Raw genomic sequence first — 20,136 nt, 5'->3', positions numbered from 1 at the left:
TCCTCGCCAGGCTCTTTGCAGCACTAAATGCGAGATAAAGCCTCCTAAATTGCCCCTCTCATCTGAGTCACTCCCTGTCAGAGCGCTCAGGGGGATGTGACAGCCCTGTCATTTGGGGCACTGATAGGGAACAGGTAATTGGGGAGTAGGTAGAAGGAAGAAGCGACTGGAATTATGGCTTAGGTAGAAACTGAAAACTGGGGCAGTCATGAGATAGTCCCAGTGGAGCATAAAACTGGCAAACAAAATAAATGCTTTAGGAGCCTGTCAGGCAGTGTGAGCTAATTCACCAGGCACAGGGAGAGAGCACTGTCAGCCTGTAGTTTAGGTCCCCCCCAAAATGAGGGGGCACAGAGGACCCTGTAATCACTGCAGAGAGAATGACCAGAAAAAAACCCAAACCAATCCCATCACAGCATGTCCCAAGGGTTCTTTGCACCAGGCGATGTCTGTGCTTAGTGTGAAAAGTAAGCAAGAGCCATAAAATTGTTTGATTTCAACCTCTTTAAGCCCAGAAGTGTCATTGCCCACTGTGAGACAGGCATGAGAGCAAACACAGCCCATGACCTGAGCACGTCGGGGATCGCTCCTTAGACCTTGTTACAATTAAACTGCATTTTGACTCCTCGCCCAGATTCCCAGGAATACGGGATTATGCCTCGCTGGGATTAGGCAGAGCAGCCTGCCTTGCCCAGGGCAGAACAGGTGAGCTCCCTGTGCAGCACGGCGGGGTTGGATCCTTAACACTTGGCCACAACCCAGATTTGTCCTTTAATGTTAAATAACTGTCCAGGCTACACAGGAGAAAGAACTGCCTGTGGAGGTTCTAGCAGGGGTTTAACTGCACAGTGTCACCTCTAGAAAGGGACAATGGGTTGTGGAAGGGCTGTAGAGCAGGGATGTGCAGCAATCTCTCCCTGTACCTTCCTACCTGCTGACTGTTCCACACAGGGACTTTAAGTGCTCACTTAGAGATTAACCCCTGATTCTCTCTGTGAGCTGCACTAAGGATTTGAATCCTTTTAGTCCTCTTGAATTCGCATTTACTGCTGCCTCAGTCACTTGATTATCATTACACTGGGTAATTAACACCGAATTTTAAGTGTCATCCCGATAACATGAATAGGGACATCTAATCGATGTCAGGAATTTGACATGCAGAAAGGTTACCTCGGAAACCTCTTGGTTCGACTCCAGTTGAAGCCAATTCTGTTCAGGAAGGGGCAGCCGCAACTCAAGTGTTGTCCAAGCAGGAAGGACCGTGGAAGTAAGTTTTCCTTGGATTTTTCCTAGGACTTTCCTCTGGAAAAAAAGCGGCAGCACAGGTTCATTCCTTTGGGCCGAGGTGGCACATCTGCCAGCCTCGGGAAATGCTTCTCCTCTGCTTAGAGTTACATTCCATCCCCCTGTCTCCAGCAAAACACCCCAAACTGATCCCACTGCACTTTATACTTTGCAGACCCCCCGGGGTGGTTCAGGTTTAAGGGATAACCTGAGGTACTTCAAAAGCTCCAGATATTTTTCTCCTACTGGAGGTGTCTGCTACCGATAGAAAAGCAAAATAAGATGATGTAAACTTTTCTTAGTCACTGAGGAAACACCGAGTGGCCACAAGCTCTTTTCCCAAATCCTGGAGCTCTGCACAGGGGTCCAGCTCCCAATTCCAGGTGGATTGACCCTGCCAGCAGTAGAATGGTGCTTCCAGGTGCTTCCCCCACCACACACCCTCCGTGGTCCTGCCTGGCCACACGACTGCCCTGTCCCTGCTGGTGGGGGCTGTGTGTGTCCCCCAGCTCTGGCACCCCAAAGCCACTGGGGTCAGAGGCATCTGCTGCCACACCCATCCCCTTCCAGAGCAGGAACTGCTCCATATTCCATCCTTGATCTCCCTGGGACCACCTTCAGCAGCCCAGAGTGGGTTGTTGGCAGGAGGCAGATCCCTGGCATCATCAAGATTCCCCCACAGTCAGTGTTGTGCCCCCCAGGAAATCAGGGCACCCCCAAGCAGCAGAATCAGCAGCCCCCCTCTCACACACACGCACAGACCTGTTGCTAAGAAAGCACCTGCAGTTTTCCCTCCGCTCCCAGCTCCTGCAGAGAGGCAGGAACAGCCCAAGCCCAGCCCAAAGCAGCCCCCAGCCCGCTCCCCCAGGGTACCCCACTTACAGGTTCATAAGCTCAGCAGCAGCTACTGGTTCTGCGCAGGCAGGAGAGGGATCTCAGAGCTCCTGCAGCTCCTGCCTGAGGCAAGGAGGAAGGAGGGAGTGCAGAGCCCAGCCCAAAGCCAGGCTGCCAAGCCCCGGGGCTGGAGGCTGTCACTGCTGGCCTGGGGGAGCCTGGTTGGAACAGGGTGTCTCGGATATGTTCCATTGCAGAGCCTCCCCCTCTGCTCTGTGTGAGGCATCCCTTCGCCTCGGGAAGCTCGTTCCCAGGGTCAGGGATTCACAGTTGCCTCCACCGGTGCCACCCCTGCCACCCCCCCCCCATCCATTACAGCCCAGAGCCCTCCCGGTGCTCTGAGTGCTCCCAGCACAGCAGCACCTCTCGGGCTCTGCTCCTGCCTGCTGAGCTCCAGCGTTTAGATCCAGCTTCCCTGGAGAGCAGGCAAGCACAGCTTAGAAATCAGGAACCTAGGAAAAGAGCAGTCTGTGTGGCCCAGAAGAAAGCAGGTGGCTCTTGCAGCTGAAATGACAGGTTTTGCCTTACCTGCTTCTGCATAAGGTTTTCCAGGAAAGAAAAACAGTATCCTAAGGACAGATTGTGAGAGAATAGGCTTCCAATCAATGATTTGATGGATGTGGGAATGATTCTTCGTTGGTTTGTTTTTCTTTTAATACTCCCCTTTTTATTCCAGGAGCAGTTTAAAAGTTATTCCTTTAACAAGTCATTTAAATTTGAGAGGAAAAAATTATCTCAGTATGAATTTAAACCAGTGGGTATCTTTTTCAGCAAGAAAATTTGCTGAAATTAATTTGTGGAATTATAACAGCTCTGTGTGGAATTATCCTGTGGAATAAACGGGGGATAAAAAAGTCCAGCCATGCACAGACATTGTATTAAGTGCAGTTTTGCCGCATGTAATTGCAGATGGAATTCCAGAATTCCAGAATGCTGGGGGCCCAGAGCTGGGTGCAGGAAAGAACCACAGTCAGAGAAACCTCTGACCAAGAGAGGATCCTGAGGGATCTGCATCTAGACGAGGGGAATCTGTTTAAGAATCTCACCCCAGCTCTCCCTGCACACACACAGTGAGCAGTAGGGCTGATCCCTCTCCCAGAACACTTCCATCTCTTTTACAGGCCAGCGGCTCCATCTGCTGGGAGCAGAGAGAAGGCAGTCTGGTCTTTAAAAAGGCTGGTTGACTTCTTCCAACAGGTAAGCATTTAAGCAAGAAGTGCCCAAAAGAGATGGAGTTTCTGGAAAACAAAATCTTCATGTATCTGATTTTAAGTCGGATTGTCAACAGTTTGGTTTTCGTGGACTGGTCACCTTGGCGGGATGTGTCCAGTTGTGCTGTAAATGCATTTGTGCATGATGTAATTTATGCTTTATGCTTGTAAAGACCATCTGGGTGACACCAGGCCTCCCAGGACACTAACTCCAGGCGTTCTGCAGTTCCCATCTCCCTGCACACACGGACAGGTAACGCCAAGCCAGGCCAAAGCTTGGTGTTCCCTGTGCTCCAAAGGTGATCAATGGAAAGAGTGGAAATGCTGCTGGTGTGGGCACTGCTCAGCCAGGACCATGATTTACCCTCTTCCCTGCTCTTCTGTCCCTCCTTCACTTAGGTTTTTCCCAGGAGCTATGCTGTGCCAGGGGCAGCAGAGACAGCCAAGTGCCTTCCTTAGTCCCAGAATATCTGGGATGAAACGCAGAGAAAATAACAAGAATATGGAAATCCTCCGCACTCAGAGGAGGATTTTTGTGGTGCTTTTATTTAAGTCTTGGGTTTATAATATAAAAGGAGAGGGTGAGGTGAGGGGTGGGGACTGGGCAGGGCTGTGGCTATAAAAGGAAGAGGTGGGGTGGGGTCTGTGTGTGGCCATGGCTATAAAAGGAGCGAGGGGTGGGGACTGGTGAGTGACAGCAGAGAGGTGGGGTCTGGGTGTGGTCATGGCTATAAAAGGTGTAAGGGGTGGGGTCTGGGCAGGGTCATGTCTATAAAAGGAATGAGGGGTGGAGACTGGGGAATGACAGCAGAGGGGTGGGGTCTGGGCAGGGCTGTGGCTATAAAAGGAATGGGTGGGGTGATGGGTGGGGACTGATGAGTGACAGCAGTGAGGGGTGGGGTTGGGAGGGGCCACGGCTGTAAAGGGATTTATAGATTATATATAGACTTTCTATATATATATTATATAGATATGGTTTTAATATAGCTGTATAGTTTCCAACACTTTAAAATAGCGGCTAGCAGTTACCAAACTCCCTTTCTCACGCTTTGTGTCAAGTTCTTGAAATTTTTCAAGTTTGGTTTAATGTTCTTTTCAAGGAAAAAAGATTTTAGCAAGTACATCTTGTTTGGGACATGCACCTAGAAGGACATAATAAGATGTTGTTGTAGTCAAGCAATCCAGAAGGCCCAGGAGTCCTGGAGAAGCTCCAAAGAGGCATGTGATACTGAAGATGATGATGGTTAAAAAGGAAGGGGTCTTGAGACCTCAGACTCAATTCCAGGGAGGTGGGTCAAGGGGTGGACAAATTTCGAGTTGGATGTATCCATTAGATATGATAATTAGTGTTATAAAATTGTAGGAGCCCTATGCTATATGTATGTATGAACTTACGTATTTAGTGTACCTAAAGTACTTTAATTAAAGACCTGCTCCCTATTTTATCTATACTGATATTGTCTAGAAAGTTCTTTCCTTCTATTTTAGGCATTGGGGCATGGCAGTGGCAGGCGTGGGAGTAGCGAGTGCTGTGGGGAGTGGTGCTGGTTATCACTGATATTATAGCATTATATCATTCTTGTTTCTATTATTAAACTGTTCTGTTTCATTATTAAACTTACCCATGGGCAGTGTTTTATCTCTGATTATCCTCCCCATCCCCTGGGGGTGGGCAGTGAGTGAGTGACTGATGGTGTACAGCTGCCAGATTGGGCTCAGCCACAGCCCCCTGGGTAGTTTTGGGGCTCCCAGAGAGACCCAGAGCTGGGTTTAAGGGCTTGGAACAGGGACTGAGTCCTGTGGGTTTGGGCTCACAAGCAGAGACCCAGTGCTGTGTTTTGGGGGCTCAAAATCAGACTCAGAACTTGAAGACTAAATCCTTCATTTTTGGAGTCTGCAGCCTCTCACCTGTCTGGGGCTCTGTCCCGAGCCCCAAAACTGCAGGATTTGGGCTCCTCCTTTCCCCTGTCCCGCCCCAGTCCCACCCCGTTTCCCTTCAGTTTTCCCCGCTGCGGATCCAAGGGGATGTGGTCTTACAGTGACACCTGGGGCTCAGCTTCCCCTCAGCCTTTTTTTGCCCAATTTCCTCCAAAAAAGTGGCTTCTGCGGACACTCAGCCCCTGCCTGTGCCTGTGTGCCCCTGCCTTTTGTTTTTTTAGGCACTTTGATCATCACTCTGGCTGTGAGGCAAGGGACAAACCTCTCAAATACTCCAGAATCAAGCCTTAAAATCAAGCGACCAAACTTGTCAGTTAAAAGGGAAAAAAAAATACTTACAGCCTTTTGACTGAGAGGGTAAAGTCCCCATCGTTCAAAGGGTGTAATTTAATCAGTAATTAACTCCAGGTGACTCCTCTCATGTGCCAGAGGATGGGCTGTAGCAAGGCCAGAGGGCATTTCGTGTGCTTCAGCCAGCAATAAGCTTTGCAAATGGTTATTGTTCCAAAGACTGACATGGATAACTGAGGATGCCAGTTACATTTGGGCTTTTGCCTGTACTTGAGCCCCTCCCAGTCCAATATTCTTTTTAAAGGCTTGCTGATGGGGTTAGGAGGGCTGGGCAGGATTTTCCTGCCTGCTACAGTTTTGCTGGCCAGGATGGAGACACCTCAGCAAAGCCTGGAGCTTCACACTGGGGCAGAGCACCAGCATTCCCTTCCGTTGGCTGTTTACCCCCAGGTTCCAGGGAGATTTTGGCCCACATGCCAACCCTGGAGACAAGGCACCAGCAGAGCAGAAGGCAGAGACTCGCCAGCATCACCGTATTTATTTCTGACCCCAGAGCACATCACACCAACTTTGCAGGGACGCTCTCCGGGGCACCCATCCGGCACTAAGGCACTTTTAAAAACATAGTAAACATTTTTTCCCAGCTGCAGCTACCACCCCTGGGGGTGCCTGTGCCCACCAGCTCAGCGCAGGGTCACCAGCTCTTCGGCAGAAGTGGGGTGGATGGCGACGGTGTTGTCCAGGTCGGCCTTGGTGGCCCCCATTTTGATGGCCACAGCAAAGCCCTGCAGGATTTCGTCGCACCCCATCCCTTGCATGTGCAGTCCCACCACCTTCAGGGAAGAAGGGAGAGAGGCCGGGTGGGACCCAGCACCGCCAAAATGAAGGCTTGAACTCTGACCCCAGGCCCTGGGGTGAGCAGGTCAGAGCTGACCGCACGGGGACAAGAGGACAGCCAGCTGCGGTGCCCACCGCCCTCCCAGCTGTCCCTCCCTGGTCCCCTCCACTCACCTTCTCCTCCTTGCCAACACACACCAGCTTCATGAGGCACTTCACCTTCCTCTGGGTGACAGCATAGTACAAGGGGGTGAAGGACGTGCTGTAGATCTTCACGTTCTCCTTCCCGTGTGCAGCCACGGCTTCCTCTGCAGCAGAAGACACAGCGTGTGCATTCACAGAGAGGGACTCAAGCCCGTTTTTCAAGGCTCAGACGCACTTGCCAGGGATCAAACCCCCTCCTCGAGCAGCAGAGCAGCAGCTCTGAGCCACGGCGTCCCCAGCCCCGCGCCCGGTCTGTCCCCACCTTCGGTGAGTCCCACGGTGCCGATGGGCGGGTGGCTGAAGACGACGGTGGGGATGTTACTGTAGTCCAGCCGGGAATCCTGCTTGCCCTCGAAGAGCCTGTGGGCCAGCTTCCTGCCAGCCGCGATGGCCACTGCAGGGAGGGACAAGGGAGCCTGAGCCACGGCGTGGCACTGAGGGGCTGTGGAGGGGAGGGGGGCACGGCCGCAGTACCCGGGGTGAGGAGGGCTCTCCCACAGACATCCCCGATGGCGTAGACCCCTCTCCTGGTGGTGTTCTGGTACTCGTCCACCACCACGTGGCCCTTGGCGTCCACCTGCACACCCTGCCATGGGAAACAGCAGCTACGTTGGCACGTACTCCGGGAGGGATGGGACAAGCTGTGCCCGTGGGGGGAACCGTGCTGGTGGCGAGGGGGGCAAGTGGTGGGAGCACCATCCTGTGACAGGCTCTGGGAACCCTGAATACCCGTGGGACACCCAGAGACCTGTGGGACACTCGGAGACCTGTGGGCACTCTCACACCAGCACAGAAGGGACGTGCTGCCACCTCACCACTTGGTCCAGGCACAGCCCCTCGGTGTTGGGCTCCCGCCCCACGGCCCACAGCAGGCAGTCCACATCCTGGATCACTCCCTCCGTCGGCTTGCGGCCGGGCACCGAGCTGGTCACCGTCACGTCCAGCAGCCCAGAGGAGGACTTAGTGACAGTCTTGACCTGGGGGGAATAACAGGAGCTGCTTCAGGAGAAGAAGGTGCCGATGGCTTTTGCCCTGCAGCTGTGCTGCAAAACCAGGAATGTCACCAAAACTGTGGCTCATCAAGCAGCACCCAAAATGGCAGCTTTCCCCCAGCCCTGCCTCCCCAGGAGGAATGGGATAAACCACAGGGCTGCTCTGCACATTCATACCTGCGTGTGCTTCCAGACCTCCACCCCCGTGTTCTCCAGCTCCTGGGTGCAGTTTGAGCTGATCATGGAGTCGAAGGTTCGCAGGACCTGGGCAGGGACCCCCCAGCCCTGTCAGATGAGGGTCCGCAGGCGAAGGCACTGCTTGGCAGCCCCTCCGCCAGCATTTCCCTGCTCCTGGGACCCGAGAGGTTTGGGGCGCTTCTGGTTAAACTTCTCTGTTTGTTTTTCCATTATTTTCTTTCCCTTTAATCCTCATTTCAAGTTGTGACTTGAAATAAAGCTCAAGAGAACGGGTGCGGTGGCACACAGAAATTCCAGGCGCACAGGAATTTGGTCCAGGCTGCTAAAACACGTCCCCCCTTACACCCATCAGCCCAATGCCACCACCCTCTCCATCATCATTCCCGTACCAACTCAGACCCTTCTTTACAAGGAGCTGACAAGCAGGAAACCCCAGTGGGCTGGGATGTGACCGCCAGGCGGGAAGCGCGGCTGGGGACAGATGGTGGGTGGCACTACCTTGTCCTGGCGGATCAGCAGGGATGACTTGGAGCCCAGCGTGGAGAGGATCCCCGCGATCTCCACTGCGATGTATCCGGCCCCCACGATAATGCTGCGCCTGTGGAGAAGCAACGATGCCGTGTCCAGGCACACGGAGCCGGAGCTGGTGGATATGAGGGGTGAGCCACACTTTACCTGGGCAGCTCCTCCAGGTCGAAGAAGCCGTCACTGGTCATCCCCAGACTGGCACCTGCAAATCAGAGCCCCTTTCACACCCCTTACCTGCCCCACTTCCCCTCCCCAGACCCGCTTTGCTCTGGCAGACCTCTCTCCTGAGGAATTTCAGCAGGCTCACCGGGAATTTCGCTGTCGGAAGGGACAGCCGGGCGCCCCCCCGTGGCTATAAGGATGTGAGGGGCCGTGTACTTTTTCCCATCCACTTCAATGGTTGGCTCAGGATCAGCGGTGAACTTGCCATAGCCCCGAATGATGTCGATGTGAGCCTTTGAGGGGGGGGTAACATTCACGGGGTTAACAGAAGGATGGGCTGCAGGAGACAGGGCTCCCACATTTGGAAAAGAGGACACCCATTAAGGCTGGAAAAGTGGCCACAAATCCATCAGAGCCCGCTCTCCCACTCGGCCCCCAGCATGAACATGTCCCACGCTCACCTTCTTTACGTTGCTCTCGTAGATGTCATTGAGGCGCCGCACATACGCGTCACGCTTCTCCTTGATGGTTCTGGAACAGAGCAGGGAGTACTGTCACCATCAGCAGAGAAGAGCTCAGGGAGAACAATGTGGCAATTAGTGCCATGGTCTAGTTCACAAAGTGGTGATCGGTCACAGGTTGGACTCGGTGATCCTGGAGGTCTTTTCCAACCTAAATGATTCTGTGAACTCCACCCCTTTGGTACGTTATATCCATGCCACAAAATAAAACAGCTGCCTGTGATCACTTCCCCACCAACCTGCGGTTTTTGTGCCTGCCTCTTCTTCCCACAGCCAGTGTGCCACCCCTCTTTTCCAAAATACAGCCATGGAAACAGCTCTGCACCCACCCACGGGAAGCCTCAAAGCAGGCGGGGACCCCTTTGAGGTGGACAGTGAGCCAAAGGGCCACGGTGCTGACCTGTGGCTGCTCCCCATGGGATACTCACTGGGAGATGCTCACTTCCAACTGGCTCTTTCCATTCTTACCTCCAGTTGAACTTGACACTGGGTGTTTCGAAGCCATAGTCAGCGTGATCATGGATATACTCCGCGTGGACAGCCGTGTTCCACATCACCTGCCCGCACAAACCGCACGTTGGCTCGGGAAGACCGGTTTGATTTTGGGACACCACCCACACACACTTCCCCATACCTCACACCTGCCCAGAGCAGTCCACGGGACACAATATGCTCTGAGGCCCTGCTTCCTCCCCGTTCCTTCCTCCCTGCACCCTGTGCCAGCACCTCCCTGCAATTTGGCAGGCACCCGCACCAGACCCAACCCAAGCCACCAGAGGTGCCACCAGAGCCAGCGGCAAAACACCCTTACCTTCTTTGGCACGCACCCAACATTGACCTGGGGGTGGAACAAGAAAAAAGCTCAGTTTTAAGGCTCAGTTTTCCAAAGGCAACGCTCAGGAGAACATCCCACAGCAGGCTGGTGCTGCATCTCAGCTCTCTGCCCGGGAAAACAAAGGCGGGATTACGGGTTCCCGGCAAAAGAGGGGTGTAACACCCTCGGGCGCCTCAAGGTCTTGCGGTTTGACTGTTTTCCTTCACTTCCTTGAAAGAGAACATGGAAGGCGGAGCCTTCAAACACAGGGGCTTTTTTTCCATTGATCATTTAAAAGCGATTTGCTGGGAGAAAGGTGTCTGCCATCCCCTTCCTGCACTTCTGATCCTGGTATGACAATTTCTCCAGCAGAAAGCACTTAAGGAATAAAACTAGAGCCTGCCCCTGGCTTGTTTGAGGAACAAGATTGTTTTTTGGCTTGTTTGAGGAACGAACTTGTTTTTTGGCTTGTTACCGGCTCGCCGTGCCCGTGGGCTCCGCTTAGCCGCCTTGCAGTTCTGCTGCACAGACGCAGGATCCATCAGCACCCCGTCACCGGCTTGAAAACGGCCGGGAAGAAGCAGGAGGAGAGGGGGACTGGGATCTGTCCTGCTTCGGCGTGACAAGGCGGGTCCTTGCGCAACGCTCCCAGTCCGGGAGGGCGATTCCTTCCCTCCGGCTCCCCGCACCGCCACCACCCCCGGGGGCACCGCCACCCTCCCCGGGGGCACCGGGAGCAGCCTGGGGGACCCCGCCCCGCGACACCCGCCCCCCGGCGCGGGTCCCCCCGCAAGTGACTCACGCAGGTGCCGCCGAGGCGCCGCGGCTCCACCAGCGCGACGCGGGCCCCCAGCTCGGCCGCCCGCCGGGCCCCCGCCAGCCCCCCGGAGCCCCCGCCCAGCACCAGCAGCTCGTAGGCGGCCGCCGCCATCGCTCCGGGCTCGGTCTGACCCCGCCGCTCCGCCCCCGGGGCCGCCCCATCCCGCCCCGGTCCCCGCCCCGGCCCCGCACGACACCACGGACTGGGGGTTGACAAGGGCGTTTATTGGTTCGGGTACAGCGAGGAGGATTTGCAAGCACTTCCAGGACAAATATACAGAGGGGACGAGGGGGAGGGCGGGGGAATGACAGAAAAAGGGAGACAAAAAAAAAAAAAAAAAAAAAAAAAAAAAAAGAACTAAAAACAAAGGGGGCAGGATCAGCACAGAACAGGAATAGAGCTAAAAAGGGAACGCTTTTTTTCCGGGTTATGACAACATACTCCCAAGCAGGAATCACTTCCTTTCTCCAGTTAAGTCGAGCGGTCTTTCCAATAAAATAAAGAGTGATGGGGGATGGAGTTAGTGTGTATTTCCCTGGAAAACAAACTCTAATTCATGCCAGTTAAACACTAGAACTAAAAATGTACAAAGAAGCTTCAAAGGAGATGAAGTGTTTGTTAGTTACCTTTTCCTCTCTGAACAGTCCAGAAGGAAAACAATGACTACAAATACAGCAGGCAAACTGACTTTCGGGCTGATGGGCACGGGAGAGAGAGAGTGTTATAAGGAATTCAGTCTCAAGTTGTGCTAAACGCTCTTCGTCCTCTGTATGGCACATTTTGGTCCATGATGGGGATTTGAAGTTGAGACGAACCCTGATTTCTTACAGAAACGTGTAAATATTGTTGCTTTTTCTTTTTTTTTTAAAATGCCAGGTGTACTTCCTTCTACAAAGGTTGGGAGAGGTTTATAGGAAGTAGTCTGGGGTACGACGGGTAACATGAGGCTCTCCACGACGAGGTGCTGGGTCAAACTGGAGGCTGCAGGGAAGAGAAAGGGATCACTTACCCTCCTCCACAAGTCATTTTCCAACGCCACAACAAATACCAGATCTGTTCTCCTGCTGCTATTGTTTTACTCATCCCAGCTGCTTCCACGTAAAACATTTCAGGTTCCAAAACAAGTGTCCCTGGGAGCTAAAACTCATCCATTGGCCTAACTGCTGCTTACAACCCATCCCCATTGCCACGTGAGCACAAAATTCAGACCCTCTCACCCACCTTCACAAAGCTCATGCTACCAAGAGTTAAAACAAATACATAAATCTGGATGTTTTTACTCTCTCCATCAAGATTGGGCAGTAGAGGGACTAAAGTGCAGAAGCTCTGACTCTCCAGCCAGCCAGGAAGAGGAGATTTTAGGAGCTTAACTCACTACTTATTTTTAGGGCAGAGCAAACGACATTAATCCCAGAGTGGTCTGAGTTGGCTTTTCATGGAGAACCCCTTCAGAAAGGATCAGACATTCCTCATAGACCTGTTAGGAGTAGAGAACAGCCCAAGCCAGGGTACTCACAAGGAATATTTTAAAGTGTCATCTAGTTCCATGATAGCAGCCTGGTTCCCACAGCGGTAACAGTAATTGGGGGCACTGAAAATGGTAACCACATTCCGGTCGTGGCACCAGTTATAACCCTGCCAGGAAGAGAGAGAGAGAAAGAAAATGTCTCTGTTAAACCTCAGCTTGTCTGAAGTTCCTCTTCAGGCCTGAAATGCTCCAAGGCACTTGTGAAACCGGAGATTTCATTAGCTATTTCCAAGTGACTTGGTTTCATTTCAAAATAGGTGCTCTGCTGCAAGCAGCAGCAGTAGGTACCTGGCAAAACCAGCTTCAAGCACTCCCCAGGAGATCATCCATTCCTCATTTGTGTGTTTATCCATTTTATATACAAATTACAGGCTGTACCACAAGAAAAGCCTCGAGATTTTTAGGGATGCCTTCAGCTTTCATCCACCACCACTGACAGTTTGCCTGCTGGGTGGGGGTGACTTCAGACACATGGTACTGCTTAAGGGATCTATCTGCAGCAGATTTTAAAAATACATCTGCTCCATTGACCCACCTGGCAGTTTTCCAGCAAGACATTCAAGAATAGCCTGTTGACAGCCAAAAATGGCTTAATCTCTGTCACATCCGAGTATTACGGATGCAGCAGCAGCCCAAGTAGAGCTGTCAGCGTGTAAGGAGATTATTCCTGCCACCAACAGGGTGCGACAAGGTCCCTTTGGCAATTTACTTGGAGGGGGACCTTTACTTGGAAAGGGCAGGACATCCCCTTATTTACACTGCGAGTCAAAAGCACGTAATTTTACGTTGCTTGGTTTTTTTCACATGATTAAAGCCTCTCCTTGGCACTTACCCGCCTAAGACTTAGGTGTCAACAAACCCATCAGTGGAAGGTGTCAGAGAGGAGACACCAGCGGCCCCTGTTTGGTTAGCCCTGGCTAGCAGAGTGCCTGCCCTACCTCCATGACCAGCTGGTGAGCGCGGGAGACCAGTGTGAGACCATTGGCGTGGTTAAATGTTTCGGAGATATCCTGCCCGAAGGTGTAGCCAGCACCACGTGGAGATATGCCCCAGCCACCGCGGTCATCCGGATCCGACCACAACAGATCACACATCGGACCCTTGGGAAAGATTAAGCGTTGTTAGATCGCTGCCAAGAGGGTGAAACATATTTTATTTACAGTAACAAGACTCCCAGCATAATAAACTGAGTTTATTCGACACACACTCGCAAGCCCCACAAGTTCCAGCTGCCCTGGGAGCTCCAAGGGTGGCTTTTCAGCCCCGGTTTCAGGCCCCCAGAAAGTGATGAACAAGGATGAAACACCACTGAAGGAGGAATTGGTTGGGGGAAGGATGGTGACACAATGTGGCTTCACGGGGTGGTTGTCAGTTCACAGCCACCTCTGTGATGAGGTTGAAGATAGTAAACACCTTTCCCTGCCAAATACTGCCCTTTGAGTCAGCCAGACAGTCCAAAAATCCTGTGATTCTGTGGAAGACAGCTGTGAAACCCCCACAGATCTCCTTTTGTAGGCTGCTGTAATCAAAGCAGACTGACTTGGGTGTGCTTTGCCTAAATATTCACCTGCTCTGGATTTTGGAAAGGCCATAATCTGTGTGTAACCGTGTTTAAATGGATTTCAGTGTGAGGATACATTTGCATTACTGAAGTTTCTGAGACATTTCCTTTCCTATTACCTCGTGTGGAACTTCCTGCAGGCGGTCCAGAGCCCTGATATGATCCAGTGTATCTATGGATGGAGAGAGGCCACCATGGAGGCAGAATATCTGTTCCAGAAAAAAAACCCACAGCAATCCATTCAGAGCATGTTGTTTAGAACGATCTCCAAATCAGCTGCTTTTAGCTCGGTTGGCAATTACAGCCCTGGCACCACCACTTAAGGGAGCTAGTTTGGGATTGTTCTCGTGGCTGTCAGACAATCCAGCCAGCAGAACCCCGTGGAACAGAGTGTTTTCCTTCTCCCAGGCTTACCTGGCCGTCTACTAGAGCTGTGAGTGGGAGATAATCAAAGAGGTCTGTGAAGTACTTCCAGACGTTGGCGTTGCCGTACTTGCGCAGACACTCGTCGTAGAAGCCGTAGACTTGTGTGATTTGCCTGCTTTCGTGGTTGCCCCTCAGGATCGTGATGCGTTCCGGGTAGCGCACCTGGGCACGAAGGAAACGCTTCCTTAACACGGGAATTGCACCACGGGCATGGAAAGAGACAGTAATGGAATACTGCAAACGGCAGCCGAGCGCTCAGCTCCGTGCTCAGCACGTGTCCATTCCTGCCTATCAATTTACATCCGCTGAGCCCAAGTCAGCTCCGGAGTCTCCAGAGCAAATCGTTCTGGAGAAGATTATTCCAAACTCCCCAAAACCACAGGTTTTGCCCCAAATCTCTCAAGCCGTACCTTCAACGCTACTAGGAGAGTCACCGTCTCCACGGAGTAATAGCCTCTGTCCACATAGTCTCCCATGAACAGGTAATTTGTGTCCGGCGACTTCCCGCCGATCCTGAAGAGTTCCATGAGGTCGTGGAACTGCCCGTGGACATCCCCGCAGACGGTGACAGGGCATCGTACCTCTTGCACGTTCGACTCTTTTGTAAGGATTTCTTTAGCCTGGCAAGAAAAACACATTTAGGTCAAAAAGGTAGGAAGCTCTTCCAAGAGCAGGTGTGGATGTTATTCCACTGCATTCCCACTGGAAAGCCGGATTCAAAGCGGCTCAAGCTGACCGCTGGAAAAACAGTTTGGTGGGTGAGGACAGACAAGGTGTGTTTCCCAAATCCCTGTGCCCAAGGACAAGCAGGTCTGCTGTCCCCTCGCCCAGGGCACTTTTTCCCTGCCAGAATTCCAATCCTCTTCCAAGCACAACAGTTTAGTAACTTCTAAAAGCCAGTCACATACAACTGGAAAAGCAAAGTGAGAGGCAATTGAAACATACCGAGCCCCAACCAGCTTCCCTGGCCATACCCAGCTGGCAACAAAACGGCCACAGATGGAGGGATGGCATCCCTGGATTTAGTCATCTCTTCTTCCACACCCAGCAGCTCCTCTGCTAATTACAGCCATGTAATGTAGCCTATCTGCACCACCTTATTATCCTTATCAAATACCAGGTTTGCTGTGCTGCCTCCAGCTCGCTGACTGATGCCGATCAGCGCTCCAGGCACACCGGAGGCACAGGGAACACCCCCGGGTTGGCTCGGTCTGATCCCAACAAAAGGGAGGGAAGATCACCAGCACTGAGCAGTCACCAGCAGGTGATGATCTGGGCATTCCTTGCCACATCCCTTAGCTCAGGATGAGGTAGCTCCCACCTGCTACTGCCAGGAAGGAGCTGCTTCCCGAGGATACCCTCAGTGGGCTCCCCAAGGATGACTGCATTCCCATTCCAATGTTTGCTGCCTTGCCTCTTTTAGGGAAAGCTTCTGTTTGGAAGGAATAACTAAACCCCAAGCAGTTTGGACAGCTTGGACAGCATCCAGCGTGCCCCTTGCACGGAACATAACACGAGGGATGTGACCCTGACCCTAAAAGACACATCCTGCACACGGACTCGATGATGCGGGGTCTGCTTTGCACTCCTAACCCGACTGGGGACTGCTCAGTGTGTTGTATTTGAGTGCAATAGTAGCACTCAGATTCTGCTCACACATCTTTAAAAGCATTTATAGTGCCTTTGGAGAGCTTCCACCCTCGGGGAGAGACAAATATAAACCCACAAAGCAGCTGCTCCGTGTGTTCCGACTGCTGCACACAGCAACAGGCTAGCATTTAGTCGGAAGCTGGAGCTCAGCAGAGCTCCCCTTCCACAGGAACAGGGCAAATATCCCCACCTTAAATCCAGCCCAGGTCCTGAAATTCTGGTACCAGGAGGATCCAGAAGTTTCCCCTCACGAGAAGGGAGGAGCTGGCAGCTGATGAGCAGCAGCTCCTTACGCTGCCAACCAGCTGTTCCCCTACAGCCCTTTTTAGCTCACCCTGCGGACACACATCCGTGCACGTGGATAGACCCAGCCTGGCATTTTAACTCCGCAGAGCTGGTTTAAGTCAGGCCCAGGAGCCCAAGTTTGCCCTCACACGATGATTTTCGAGACCTTCAGAATCTTCAGCATGGATAAAAAACAGCCCAGAAAAGCAGTAACTACCCAGTGCATCCGTCTGCACTGTGCAGAGCGAGCACTGGCATCAAATGACTTAAAATAACGAAAAGCACCATTAAAAAACACGAATAAAAATCTCTGATTCAGGCAAGGCTGCCTGGCATTGTCATCACTTGTTTATTTCAGGAGGCTGATAAATAACTATGACTTAAAAGTCAAATTTTAGCTACCCTTGCTATAGAAAACAGTGACTAACATTATCAGCTTCCTGAGCATCTCTGTCCCACTTGTTCTGGATGAAAACCATATCCAGGTCAGGATGAAAAGAAGCAGCTTTCAGGTGTTTTCATTAAATAAACCTAAACAAGAGCTGCCATGTCTGTGCTCAAAGTGACTTTGAAGAGCAGACTGTTTGCTAGCTGTGAGCTTGCCCATCATCCCAGCTCCTGGTGTGGTTTGTGTACAAGATCCTTGGAGAGCAGAGCTGGAGAGACAAAACGTTCCTGACCGTGACTCAACACAACACCGGGAATTTCATGCAAACAGACTGTGGCCCTTCTTACACCCCCAAAGAACAAGGGTAGGAAAGAGAAGCTACAAGGAGAGGGATGGTTATGGAAGACTGCTTGTTTAATCCAGGAGACAGACTTTTCCTTGCCTTCTTACATATCCCATTTCATTATTTTGGTGAAAAACCCTTTTTCTGGTGAAAAATCCCTAACCTGGATTAAGCAGGATGGCTCTCAACTCCCTCACCTGCACCCCCAGCCATGCCCAATCCTTCCTTCATTACTGTCCATTATGCCAGTAATTAAAAATGACACACATGGAAACTCTGGGATTTGTTTTTTTTTTCCCACCTCACTTTGTTTTTTTGTTTTAGTACCGAGTTCTTCCACAAATTTAAACCCGAGGCAAGAGGTACTACTCTGCTTGGCCTCTTCAGAATCAGTCCCAAAAAAGGGAATGCTTAGAAGGGACAAAAGGGTTTCCCCAAATATTATTTCAAGGAAACCAACTAAACCAGCTTTGTGGCAGGGCTGCACACCCAGAGGTTTTTGTAAGCTCCTCTCCCGGGTGACAAAACCACTCCCCAAAACTTAAACAAGCCAAGTCAGAGCACGGCACAGTATTTCCTTCGTGTCCAAGTCCTTTCCATCAGTTTCCAGCACCCTGGAAGTACGAGGTGCTTGTGTCAGATGACACACCTACCTGTCACCTGGAGGACAAACACCCTCCCCACCTCCAGCTGAGCTGCCACTCTCCCTGTTCCCTGTGTGCACAGCCACAGCCTGCTGGCACTGCCCTCCAGCTTCCCAAACAGCCACAGCTCCAGCTTCCCAAAACAAAGCAGCCACAGCTCCCTCAGAAACGATGGAGCTCTGGAGAAGGAGTCACAAAGCTCCCAACACGGGATTGAAAAAGGGAAGAGGGAAGGAAAAAGGAGGGAAGGAAACACAGGCAGAGTGGGGGTGAGGTAGGAGTCGGGATCATTGCTGGAAGCACCAGCCAAGGAAAACCTTCACTTGGTTGCTGTCTGCAGTGTAGAGGGAGTGTTCACACAGAGCTATTGGACTTCTCAGACAAAACCCAACACCAGTCTAAGGATCCTTCTCTAGACTGAAAAAAAAAAAAAAAGAAAAAGACTCTTGCCAGTCTCCACTAAACCAATCCAAGCCGGCATTTGCCAAGGGTTGTCCAAACCACAGCCCAGAATTGCAGACGGTGTCCTTTATCCGACCATTCCTCCTTCTATTCTGGTCCCCTTCAGCAGGCTCCGAGCCTCACCTCTGACCCGCTCTGCTTCCCTAGATCCCACCTTGGATGTCACGTGGTTTCCTCACTGACTTGGGGCTGATTTTTCAGCACGGGGCTACGACACGTTGTGTAGGATACCAGGATGACAGACACCTCACAGGCACCATCCGCGTCTCCCAATGCCCGATATCCCGCAGGCACCAGCCCGCTCTCCCAATGCCCGACATCCCCGCGGCCGCATCCGTGTCTCCCAGTGCCCGATATCCCACAGGCACCACGCCGCTCCCCCAACGTCCGGGCCCCGCACTCACCTTCTCGCAGAGGCTGCGGACCTGGCTCTCGCTCAGCTGCCGGCACTCGTTCAGCTGCTCGATCCACTGGTCGAGCTCCTTGGCGAAGCCCTTCTCCTCCATGGCGGGGGCCGGGCGGGCGCCGCGCGGCCCGGGCCCGCCTGTGGGTGGCGGCGGCGGCGGCCGGGGACGCGCGGCCCGCTCGGGTCGGCTCCGCTCCGCGTAATGGCGGCGCCCCCCGCCTGCCGCGGCTGCTGCGCACTTCCGGCCACGCCCACGCCGCGTGCGCGGCGGGCGCGCGCCCGCTTCCGGCGCGCCGCGTCCCCACTCGGAGCCACGCCCCGTGCCCCCTTCGAGGCCACGCCCCCTCCGTCATCTCCTCCCCGCCCCTCGGAGTCACGCCCTTCTTCATGGCCACGCCCCCTCGGCGGTCCCGCCCCGCCCCTCCCTCCCCTCACAGCTCCCGCCCCTCCAAACCCCTCGGCGCAACCCGTGCCGTTCCAAGGCAAAATGGATAAAACGCTCCGCTCTCTCTAAGGAAAAAGCAGAAATAAAATCACAAGCTTCTGCGCTCGCCGTGGGTGTCGAGAGCCAAGCGCTGCCAGCAGGGCAGTTGTTCACTCTGGGACTGTATGAAAATCCCTTTCATTAAGCGTGTTACTAATTCCCTTCACTATATTCCTGTGACACACTATTGGGCACGCGTACCGTGATGTACCAAGCGCAGCACGCGATGAACGAATATAAGCAATAAAGATTAATATGTTTGCCTACAGTCTGGTACTGGATCCATCTCGCCCTCAGCCCTAAGTTCTGACTGACCCGCACAAATTTCTACTCACTGCTCTTCACTTATCTTCTGCAATTTTTCACTTGCTTTACTGTCTCCTCTGTACCAAAATGGAATAGTAATATCGTGATAATGATATAATAATTCACTGCCACAGTCTGGAGCACTGTGTGACTGTTCCAAGTCAAGGACTGGGATTTTAGGGGATCACTGGTGGGAAACTTTTCTGGGATTTTTAGCAGAATAAGATAAATCAAATCCATGTGGTATGTTTTTTTCATGTCAGATGGAAAAGCTGAGGTTTGCTGAGGACTGACTGAGGTTGTTCTACTGGGAACACCGATGCCAGTCCCAGTTTCCTTAACTCCTGCTGGGTAATGCAGCAGGACTTGTGGACCCTTGAATCACTTGAGGTGATTCAAAACATCACATCCCTGAAGTGAATTTTCCAACTAAAAACACACTTAGCAAAGTAAAAAGGAGCATATATACATATATATATAAAATATAATTTTGTAGCTACTCTTCTACATGCCCAGCATTTGCCATTCCAGTTCCCAGGAAAGACAACTGCCAGGAACCATCCACACACCCCTGGACGTTTAATTTGCCGATTTGTTTCCAGAAGATTATTCTTAACCATATTGCCCATGTTTGTGACACTGCAGCAGAGAGCGGTCCTGGGATAAGAGAATCCTTCAGCATGGCAGTGGATAACAAATCTTCCCACCCCTATAGCTTCCTGAGCCACTGTCTCTGACCTCTGAATTTTGGGCTGCACCAGACTCCCACCTCCATGTCCAGAAATGGGATTTGCTTGTGGTGCTGGGCTGGTTTTCTCTCTTCTTTTGGGATAATTTTCTCAGAGATCTCCCCTGCAACAGCCCCCAGGCCCTGGTGCTTCCCAGCTTTTAGCATGTGGATTTTCCACCACCTTCTCTAAAATCTCACCATTTCTGTGCTAGAACCTTCTAAAAAGGCA

General features: G+C 52.3%; 2 protein-coding genes across 2 annotated transcripts; both read right to left on the bottom strand.

Annotated features, from left to right (window-relative positions):
* Positions 1-6,137: 6,137 nt before the first annotated feature.
* Positions 6,138-10,805, bottom strand: GSR (glutathione-disulfide reductase). The gene is made up of 13 exons (XM_017839215.1): positions 10,677-10,805; positions 9,872-9,898; positions 9,529-9,617; positions 9,001-9,070; positions 8,685-8,832; positions 8,525-8,579; positions 8,348-8,447; positions 7,829-7,915; positions 7,475-7,636; positions 7,134-7,245; positions 6,922-7,053; positions 6,630-6,763; positions 6,138-6,451 (listed from the first exon to the last, which is right to left on the bottom strand). The coding sequence occupies exons 1-13, from the start codon at positions 10,803-10,805 to the stop codon at positions 6,302-6,304; spliced, it is 1,395 nt and encodes a 464-aa protein (XP_017694704.1). The 3' UTR covers positions 6,138-6,301.
* A 94-nt stretch (positions 10,806-10,899) lies between these two features.
* On the bottom strand, positions 10,900-18,624 carry PPP2CB (protein phosphatase 2 catalytic subunit beta). Its single transcript, XM_017839225.1, has 7 exons — positions 18,386-18,624; positions 14,620-14,829; positions 14,198-14,371; positions 13,903-13,992; positions 13,161-13,322; positions 12,211-12,329; positions 10,900-11,675 (listed from the first exon to the last, which is right to left on the bottom strand). Exons 1-7 carry the CDS (start codon positions 18,485-18,487, stop codon positions 11,603-11,605), a joined length of 930 nt encoding a protein of 309 aa, XP_017694714.1. The 5' UTR covers positions 18,488-18,624; the 3' UTR covers positions 10,900-11,602.
* Positions 18,625-20,136: the final 1,512 nt, after the last annotated feature.

The sequence above is a fragment of the Lepidothrix coronata genome, unplaced genomic scaffold (genome assembly GCF_001604755.1).
Source record: "Lepidothrix coronata isolate B3197 unplaced genomic scaffold, Lepidothrix_coronata-1.0 Scaffold388, whole genome shotgun sequence".
NCBI lineage: Eukaryota > Metazoa > Chordata > Aves > Passeriformes > Pipridae > Lepidothrix > Lepidothrix coronata.
Note: the sequence above shows the minus strand (reverse complement) of the source record. Positions and strands in the feature narration are given on the sequence as shown.